The 10,730-nt window shown below is 34.8% G+C and overlaps 1 protein-coding gene across 1 annotated transcript; it reads left to right on the forward strand.

Moving 5' to 3' along the window:
- The first annotated feature begins 349 nt into the window (after positions 1 to 349).
- Positions 350 to 1,854, forward strand: LOC110788776 (pathogenesis-related genes transcriptional activator PTI6). The gene has a single exon (XM_021993418.2). The coding sequence runs from the start codon at positions 527 to 529 to the stop codon at positions 1,472 to 1,474; it is 948 nt and encodes a 315-aa protein (XP_021849110.2). The 5' UTR covers positions 350 to 526; the 3' UTR covers positions 1,475 to 1,854.
- The last annotated feature ends 8,876 nt before the right edge of the window (positions 1,855 to 10,730 follow it).

The following is a 10,730-nucleotide window of genomic DNA, read 5'->3' on the forward strand; positions in this document are numbered from 1 at the left end:
AAAATAATATCTCCTGCGTTATATTATATTTTTATACTCGTATAGTCGTTAACTTGATTTTTTTATTAATTTTTTTTTGTTAATGTACCACGTAAAAGATAAAAACAATAATCGTAAAAATCGATTCCAGCTCATGAGCTTTAGAAAATATCTAGAGATGAAAAAGAAGGGGTAAACGAAACGAGTAATTATAGGAGAAGAGAGTAACGAAAAAAAACAAGAGAGATTTACTTGGTGCCCAAAAACAAAAGATTAATCTGTTGGCACGTGTAGATTGTTTATTTGTAAACGGCGTCTATTCCTATTTAACACCTTATTCTTCCTCATTTTTCTCCTTCTCCCTACCTAATTCCTTTCTCTCTCCTCACTCCCCACACTCTCTCTCTCCTCTCTCTTTAATTCTTTTAAATCTTTTCTTAAACCCCTTTGCCTTTGGGTTTATCGTCATCATTTCTCTCATTTCCCCTTTCTTAATCACTCTATAATCCTCCATTTTTTTCATGTGAACAATCTATCAAACAAAAAGATGAGATCTTTGCCGACCGTTAAGTATTCCGAACACCGGAGTGTCACCAATAAGATTTTCGATTTGAGTTTTCCGTATCCGAAAATCGTCAGGATTTCTGTTCGGGATGACGAGGCAACTGATTCTTCCGGTGACGAAGATGAACCTACGTGCCGTACTCGAGTTGTGAAACATGTTTCCGAGATCCGTTTCCAATTGGGTGACCCGGAACTCCCTAAGAAAACGGAGAAGACCGCTAAAACGGGAAATGACCGGAGACAAACCGGCGCTCCCCGGAAATACCGAGGGGTCCGTCAACGTCCTTGGGGAAAATACGCTGCCGAGATTCGAGATCCGGCTACTAAGTCCAGGAAATGGTTGGGAACTTTTGAGACCGCCGAAGAAGCTGCCGTTGTCTATGATGCAGCAGCCATCCAATATCGTGGGCCCCTCGCTCTGACCAACTTCCCCCGGCCGCAACCGGTGGAAGTCACCGTGCCTTCACTTTCCGAGGAGGACTACGAAATGGGCCAGAGGTTGTGCTCGCCTACCTCTGTTCTACAGTACCATCAGGGAGGGGACGGGAATGACGTGGAGGAGAGAGAAACTGAGAAGTTGAAAACAACCGGAAAAAGAGGTGGGCCCAGTAGTAGTAGTAGCAGCTTAACAACAAGCAGTAGCAGTTCCGATTTGGTTGGTAGCCGGAAACCGGAAGATCAGGTTATGAGTTTACCGGGTGGTGATTTGATGGAGTTGGATATACCATGTTTTTTGAATGGGTTATTTAGTTACGACGACGACGCGCCTAAATCCATATTTTCGGTTGACGATGGATGGGGTCTTCTCGCTGATTTCCCTCCGCTTGATCATGGTGATCTCGAGGATTTCTCTGCCCTTGATTTAGATTTCAACGGTGATGATTTCCTTCTCTCGGCGGGATGCGAAGCAGATGATTATCTTCTTTTGTGAAATTGGTAAAAAAAAGTCAGAGATTGAGGAAGGACGGATTTTTCTCTATTTATTAATTATCACTATTTAAAGTAATTAGAGGGGTTTTGGCCAAAAGATTTTCCCTAAACTAATATTAGTGGGTAATTAAGGAAAGGAAGTTAAATTAGCTAAACTATGTTTGCTAGTACATAGGAGAGTGTTCTCTCCCTAGCTTTTCTAAATTCTAAGTGTGCATAGGATTAAGCTAGTACTAATAACTAATTAGGATCATTTTATGCGATTAGTGATGAATATTGGACTTTTGGTTTGTAGCTTGGAAGAAACTATTCTTTCATTGCTGTCCATTTTGGTATTAATTAAGTATATATCTATATATATATTTAAGTATGGTATTTTCATATTATTAGTGTTAATTTTCTTTAGCAATTTGCAACAATTACATTTCCTTTACATTGCATCTTTATGAACTCGACAAGCCAGTTCACGTGAAATAATATTCAATCCCCAATTCAATCTACTTCAAATTTCAAAAGCAATAGAACTAGCAAACAATTCAAAATGGCGAAAATATCTAAGTCGGTTCGTTGTTTTTTCACATAAGGGTGGAGTATAAAACACGTACAATAATAACATTACCATTATACTTCCTCCGTCTTTTAATACTGATAAAACATAGGTTATGTGGGATCTTGTTAGATTCATCTCAATGTGTATTTTCAAAATATAACTTTTTATAATTTTTGCATAAAGAGAATTGAAGATATAAATGATCAAAGTTGTGCATTAGCATGCGTAAAACTAACAAACGTTGCGAGTATTAAAAGACTGAGGAAGGATGTTTTTACGTTTAACTGAACAAGTAAACGGGTTATTGAAAACCCCCAAAAAAACATGTAGACAAGTCAAATGTGAGTCTAGTTTTTAAGGGCAAACTACAGAAAAACTATAAGAAATACTTGGTATTATTCTAATTAAACTGGTTGGAATAAGTGTGTTAATTAGACTAAAAATTCTTCTTTGGACCCACTCGTTTAGTCTACTAGCACAAAAGGTCAAGAGCAGATTATTTCTTTGTTGGAGTCTCTTTTCCTTTTGGAGTTGGGGGTCCTTGATGTTTACATGGGACACAACACAATTAACAATACTAAACAGGGTTTTGACTACATTAATTGTTTACTGAAAATTATAATTATGCAGAAATAGTTCATGTGAATGCTTGCCTAGGGTATAGATCGTTTTATTTGTATTTCCTTTAGAATTCACTTCCACAAAAAATATAGTTTATATGGATATATCAATATTCATTCTCCGTGCTACCTAAAAATATTACTCGCACTTTAAATATTAAAAATTGTATGCATTAAAGCATAACACACACTAGTACGCTACCAGTGAAATGTGCACGAGAAATAAATGTTGGTTATACCAAAAAAAATAAAAATATATAATAATAATAAAGAGTGTCACGTGCCATTATAATTTGCATAACATCCTTTTAAAGTATTAGTATAGATTGTTGTGATGCAATTGAAGATCGTGACTTTCATTTTAGTGAAAAAGCAAAATGTCATACGAGTATATAGTATTATGTGTTTCGCGGAATTCTTTCTATATTTGGTGATTGAGTTAAATACACATATGAGTAAATCTTTTGAAAAAAATACAAATTATAGTGTTTATGGAAATAAGTTTTAAACCATTTCTTATTTGGTAGAAAATCGTACATTTTGATTGTCTGGCCAAACTTACAAAGAACAAAATCACAACTTTCGAAATCTTCGTTGTATCAAGTCAAATCACAATCGAAGGTTTCGAAAATAACAACTATTTTAACGCTAAATTAATTAAATATCGGACACTTTTATAACACGGAGTATAATTTTAATAGCAATTTAACGACATTTAAAGATCATGAACGGTACAAATGTCAAAGACAGATAATGATATATACAAGATTTGATTCTAGATTTCAGATATCACCGCTAAACCAATCTCATATATGAAGTTTGACACTTTCAAAAAAGATTAATGTGAAATACTTAGTAAGTTAGTATCCCATTAACATAGCCTAACATTTCTCTCATTCCTTCAACTTCTTAGAAGTAAATAGTCCGTAGTTCCGTACTTGACAGCCAAGCATTTGAATACGTAATAAATTTAAAAAGAAAAAGAAAAATACAAGTCCTGATGATATTTAAAAATTGAAAAAAAAAAGAGTTTGAAACAGTGGTGTGAAACTGTGAAAGGGTAAAATGGGCAATTTCCCTCCCTCCCGCCTTTTCTGTGGTGCCACTTTGGGAGTAGAGCTCACTTCACCACTCAGCTAACAAGGCAGCATAGGAGTAACTGTTTTCAGCTCGCTGTCTTTGACCAAATTTTTACAGCACTGTTAAATACGGAGCAATGGAGAATTTTACCGCAAAGGGTACACATATTCCGGAGGTATGTGGGCCCTTACATACCTTATTCTTTGATTGGTTTATTATTGGTCCCACCCATAAATAAGCTCCAAAATAAATTTTCTTTAATCTAATTTGGACCAATAAAAGACCAGGGTATGTGGGTCCTACATACCCCTGGGGTATGTGTATCATCTCTCGAATTTTACTTGACCGTTAATTTTTTATTTATTTATTTTTCGTCGATGTGAATGAGCTATAAAGAATCAATATAAATTACAAATGGAGGCAGACAGATTTAAACATGAGATATATCGTACGCAAGCCCTTAATTTTAAATTTTAACTTGTACGTCAAAACCTTATCAGTACCTCACTGTTATAATTCTACTCAGTACTTCCTCCGATCTTAAAAAAAACACAGAGTAAGATGTTAAAAATAATTATAAGAAATGGAGTAAACTAGAGGTGAATAGAGAAAAAAAACACATACTTCCTGCGTTCCATAAATATCGCACTGTGGTTGACTTTTACTCCTCTAATACATTATTTTGACTCTTAATATCTCAAATCGTGTGTAAGTAAAAACATAACCCCACATGAGTTACAATTTTCTTACGTATGAATTATAAAAATGATCAAAATCATAGTGTAAAAAATTAATATCACAAACCGTGTGTAAGTAAAAATTATAAAAAATAATATATAAAAAATATACTTCCTCCGTTTCACAATAGATGCATCATTTCTCATTGCACGTATGCCAACACTCTTATTTGAACATTAATATCTCTAAATGCGTATAAGTAATAATTATAAAAAATTGATATTTGGAATCCTTGCATTAATACGAATTTAACAAGATCTCATTTGACTATGTTTTTTCTTACACAACAGTGAAAGAAAGGTAGTCAAAGTTGATTGATGAATAGTGCATAAATGAGAAATGATGCATCTATTGTGGAACGAAGGAAGTATATCAGTATGAATTTAACATAACCTCACATGAGTCATGCCTATAATTTTCTTACGTATGAATTATAAAAACGATCAAAGTCATAATATTAAAAATCAAATGGTGCGATATTTTCGGACTTAAAGGAAATATTTAAAGGGTAGTTACATAGAAAGGTGAGAGTATTTACTCCGTATCTTGTACTGTAGTGGACGGAGCCTAGTCCCTACTATCTGGCACAAACCTATGAATAACAGCTATTGAAAAGTATACAACAATCAGGAAATTTTAACCTTGGAATTGGTGCTGGCCAGGTAAAATCAGAGCAGGGGTATATAGCCAAGTAGACTAGCCTAAGTAAGTCTCTCTTTTCCAGAAATTCCAAGACATGATCGCTGTTCTTATTTAATCCGTATCACAACTTACTCATTTCCATCTCAACTGTATTTAGCATTTACGGATTACCAATCATCTTGCTTCTCAAGCTACGAGACTCTCATCCCATGCTTTTTCATCACGCTAATTCTTGTACCATTATCAAGGAGTCAAATTAGAGGAAGTATTTTCGGATATCAGATATGTGCTTGCAAATACATATCATAGCAAAAGACAAAATAGGGAAAAGGACAAAAAAGAAATTAAATAGTACTTTTTAAAATAAAAATGATACTTTTTTTTACAGAATAATACTATTTTTTACAGAATGGTACTTTTTTTTTTACAGAATGGTACTTCTTATTTTGTCTTTTAGCTATTTGTCTTTTAGCTGATATGTGTGTTTCCACACATATCTGATATGCGAAAAAACAACCTCGTCAAATTAGGTCATTATTGTTTTTTTGTGTGAATAAATTAGGTAATTATTGTAATTGTACATGTAGAATAAATTAGCAAATACAAGAACTCGTAGTAATTGTTATAGTTGGTTGGATCATTCTCTACTAGTACGTTGTGATTCTTGTGGTTGGAGTTCCCATCTCCCAGTTCCCCCAAGAGAGTCTGATTGTCTGAATAGTGTGACTCTTCGATCATGTCAAGGTCCGAATATTTGACATCGGGTTCATGCGACACTGCTCTTGCCTTTTGGCAACAAGGGTATAGACCTTGTGCGGAAGTACCTCGTAGAGGCACGAGCAAACATTTGATTCAGAACGGGGACTCTTGCCTATTGGCGACAAGAGCGAGGGACGAGGGTCGATCGGGTGCTTGTGTGCACACAACAGACACAAATGGGACCGGCGACAAGAGCGAGGGACGAGGGTCGATCGTGCCAACTTGGATTCTCTTGTTGATTGGGATAGAGACGACCATGACTTATGAAAATTGTTTCTCCACTTCTTGGCTTGAATCCCCCGACATAGTTGGACGACACCTTCGAGCCACTTGTTGCGATCTTATGTGAGCTTGGAGTCGGTCCCTTCAACCTTGGGCGTCCCCCTAGTTTTTTCTTCTAAGCGATGGTTCCTCCCATTGGAGTAGTCAATTAGCCGCTATTCCGAGTCGTTGCACCAGAAATGTTTCAACTTTCTCCTTCAAAACTTCACGTTGGGCTCATTCTTGCAGTCCGTGAACAAAGTTGAAAAAATGATACTTCCTCCGTTCCTAAATACGTGTCCACTTTGGACATTTATACGGTAATTAATAAAATTGAATGGTGTGTAAGAGGTAATGATTGGGAATGTTTTTTTTGGGGAAAGGAAAAAGTAGATAATTGTTTATTAATAAAGTATATATATAAAAGTGGATGTGGTGATTGAAAAGTGGTAAAAGTGTAGAATGTGTAAGAAAAAGTAATATTCCCTATGTCCCTTAATACTCGCACCGTTTTGACTTTTTGCACTATTCACATAATTCACTTTGACCCTAATTTATTTCTAGTATATGAAAATAAATGTTAGTATATAATATATTGTTGGCTTCGTCTTAATATATATTTTCAAAATATTAATATTTTTACAAGTTTTTATAATATGTAGTTAAAGATATTGGTGGTCAAAGTTGTGCATCGGCAAGCGTGTCAAGTAGAAACGGTGCGAGTATTAAGGGACGGAGGGAGTAATGATTTATAGAAAAGTGGGAAAAGTGTGTGGAAAAGTGGGAAAAGTGTATGGAAGAGTGGGAAAGGTGTATGTCCAAAAATGGAAACTGGACACTCATAAGGGAACGCTATTTATGGGAACTAGACACGTATTTAGGAACGGAGGGAGTATTTTCCATTCATGTCTTAGATATCCAACATGTAAGCCGAATATTCTTTCACATAGCCGCGTATGGATCCCTAGCTTGTGGCAGATCTCCTGTAGCTTCACTCTTGCAATTAACTTGGTGTTCTCGGGGTAAAGCTCATCTTTGAGTTCCTTCTTGAACTCTTCTCAAGTGTTTATCTTGGCATTCCATTTTCAATGTCGGCGTGCTTTCTATTCCATTATAGCTCGGCATCGCTCGACAAGTGCATAGTCGCAATATCCACCTTTAGATCGTCACTTAACTCACCAATTCTGAAATAATGCTCCATGTCGAAGAGGAAGTTATCGACTTCCTTTTACACTCTCGCGCCACTGTAATCTCGAGGCTTTGGAAGTTTGATCTTCATTGCACCTCCTACACCGTTGTCTCTTCCCACAATGCGCATCAGCGTCGCACACTTTTTTAGTGCTTCATTTGTTTTCCCTTGAACAAATCTAAGCTATTCACGAAGCACATATCTTTCTTGCATGATCCTCGTCGACCGCAGTCTCGAGTATTTCTATTTATTTGGAGTGGTTTAGGGTGATTAGTGTTACAATATTTATAAAGGCCTTCAAAAAACACAAGCAATAAAGCAATGACAACAATTGGTGAGAAGTATGACTTTATTCATTCGTACCACTCATAGAAGTTTATTTTGAATTAGCTACAAACTACCAATGAACACTGGATTGACAGTAACATAATAATTTTATCTAAAACCTAAAACCTATAAGAAAAGTCATAGAAAACATCAGATAAACAAAATCCAAGTAAATAAATGTTGGATTCTAGCACTTCGCATGAAAGTAGTGCAGATCCACTAAATCATGTTTAGGGTGGATAATAATATTTCAAAGTAAAATATTAAGGGTTTATCTCATGACTTTGAGGTCATGGTTATCAAGCTTTAACCACTCGACAATACAATGTTTGATAGTTTCATACGCAGTACAAATTACAAAGGACTCCGTAATAGTACGTACTATCCATGATTCTATGGTGACCCAACTCAATTTACATAGGAGCAGGGTAGGACATGATAAGGGGATACTCATGGACGTACAATTGTAGTTAGAATTTAGAAGGAATTGAATTTGTGACTTCCAAGTTGGGCCCTGAACCAACTAATTGTACTATACAGTATACAGTGTACACCAACCAAACCCGGCAACTTCTTTGTAAATGGAAGCAATTCAAGTACCAGTACTTTACAACACATCAATAAGAGTATGCATGCGTCCACAACTCTACACCTATAAAAAAACCGACTTATAAAGATTTTTATTTTGCCTAAAAATCATGTAAAAAATCATATACGGAGTAATTTTTATTGTATACTTCCTCCGTCCCTTAATACTCGCACCGGTTTGACCGGTGCGGAGTTTAAGACATTTAAATTGACTTATTAATTTAATGGGTGTTAGTTGATAGTGATGTATTTTTTTAATATAGTTAGTGGGAAATGGGTAAGAGGTGGAGAGTGGTGAGTGAGGGTGTAAATTTTTAAATGATTTTTTTGTAGGGAATAGAGGTGTAGATGGGGTTAGTAAGTAAGTGTGAGAAATAATATAATATTGGTATAAATTTCCATTTATAGAAACGGTGCAAGTATTAAGGGACGGTCCGAAAAGAAAAGCGGTGCGAGTATTAAGGGACAGAGGGAGTACAGTATACTACCCGTTGTGTGCAAAATCTACTGGAGTAATCCGTAATACCTAGGAAAAAACAAACAGAAATTCTGGTCAAACTATATAAAAACTCAAAAAGGGGAAACATTGTCTTGTTACTGTTAAGAATGGGGTAGCAAATCAGATCTCCACTACCAAGTTGCATCACACTTTAATTACCGAACTAGATCGAGCTTTTATAATTTGTTGTTCACGGTTCTCTTTGGAAATCTTACTCCATATTAATTTATTTATGTATTACCTGCGTTTCACTTTTTTTTATCGACCGATAAATATATTGTTTTAATTAGAAAATAAAAGGTAGTCAATTAACTATAAATATCAATCAATAGTAGAAACTGCATATAAGTATAACAAATTGCGAGATAGAAGATTCATACGAAGTACTAATTTGCATTGACGTTTAATATACTTGGAGTATGTCCCTTAGAACCCTACAAAGATTAATGAACAATGATATGAGGCTCCAGCTAATAACCTTGGGGGTGGTCCTCTCAAAAATCTTGTCTCTTTTTTGTTATTGTATGTATGTTTTGGTTTATACATATGTAATTATTATACTATGCATGCACTATATTATTATATGTGCACCCAATCTAATTTAATGGAATTAAATTGAATAATCCGTATTGTGCAGTACTTTGCAATGTTGGTTAAATCTTCTCCAATCCTTTTCAAGTGGTTGGGATCCTTTGATTGAGATATATACCTCATTGTCCTTAATTTATTTATTTATTTATTAATTGAAGTTTGAGATTGGTTCTTCTCTCGATTGTGAAATGCAGAACATGTGTTCTTCTTCTTCTTCTTCTTCTTCAATATGTTTGGGTGTGGATTAGTTGTAAATTAACTAGAGCAATTTTGCATTTTTTAGGACCACAAGGTGCATGTAGTTTCTGAGTTTTAATGTATGCCATTAAATGGCTAACGTAACCATGCATATACCTACTCGATCTTAAGATTTTTTTTCTAGTGTTTAAATTTGTATACTCGATACTACGGAGTAGTAAAAGAGAGGTTTAATTACTCAAATGTACACGTGGAATATTTTAATACTCGGATGTGTTGTCAATATAAGATAGAGGAAATTAATACTACTCCCTCCATTTCTTTTTTATCTTTATGTTTCTATAAATGTCGTTTCTATTTGATCTTCTTGTTTCTATTTTTGGACATAACTTTTTACTATAAATTTCTCCACCATCCCTTATTTAATTCATTCACATTTTCCCATTTACTCACCCAACTCCACTTTTATGATTTTTTATTACTTTAATAAAAATATCTTTTCTCTCCTTCATTTCTTTATTAATTCCTGTCATTTCTTTATTAATTTCTTTTACCCCCAATCATTACTCTTACACTCAATCATACAAGATTCTATTTTCTTATTTTCCACCCCAAACTCCAAATAAGAACATCAAAAAGGAATGGAGGGAGTACAAGTTAGGCGGGGAACTCACATTGTGACTTGGAGGTCATATGGTTGACCCCATCAACTGCAAAATGTTTGAGAGTGACTCAAACGATGACCTGCGTAGTTGGATTGACTAACATATAATCGATATTGGTTTGTTAGGGTCCATTTTTCTTACCTAATTAGAAAAATTAAAAACAAATACAGGATATGGGATTACTCTTTTTGTTTTATATATATATTTTGCACTCAGAGAGTCAAATTAAAGTTTATTGATTGTTTACAATTTGGGACTAGAAAATTGTAGCCATTATAATGATTAAGGGAGTAGACTGGTATTTGATAAGCACATGCATTTTATATATTCTTTTGGCCAAAATATTGCTTGATACTTGCATTTGATATAGTCCGTATAATTTATGCATACCATACCGTCATATGATCATATGATGTATGTTTCACAACATGACATAACACTACATAAGTAAATATGTGGCTTAAAAGTCATACATAATTCTAATTAGAAGGAGATAACCTTCTGGTTATCAATGCAATCAAGGGCAAGTGGTCTATTTCTTGGAAGCTTT

The sequence above is a fragment of the Spinacia oleracea genome, chromosome 2, assembly GCF_020520425.1.
Source record: "Spinacia oleracea cultivar Varoflay chromosome 2, BTI_SOV_V1, whole genome shotgun sequence".
NCBI lineage: Eukaryota > Viridiplantae > Streptophyta > Magnoliopsida > Caryophyllales > Amaranthaceae > Spinacia > Spinacia oleracea.

Bases quoted from the DNA above. Each gene is read 5' to 3' on its own strand.
- LOC110788776 (XM_021993418.2), top strand. From the start codon at position 527: ATGAGATCTTTGCCGACCGTTAAGTATTCCGAACACCGGAGTGTCACC.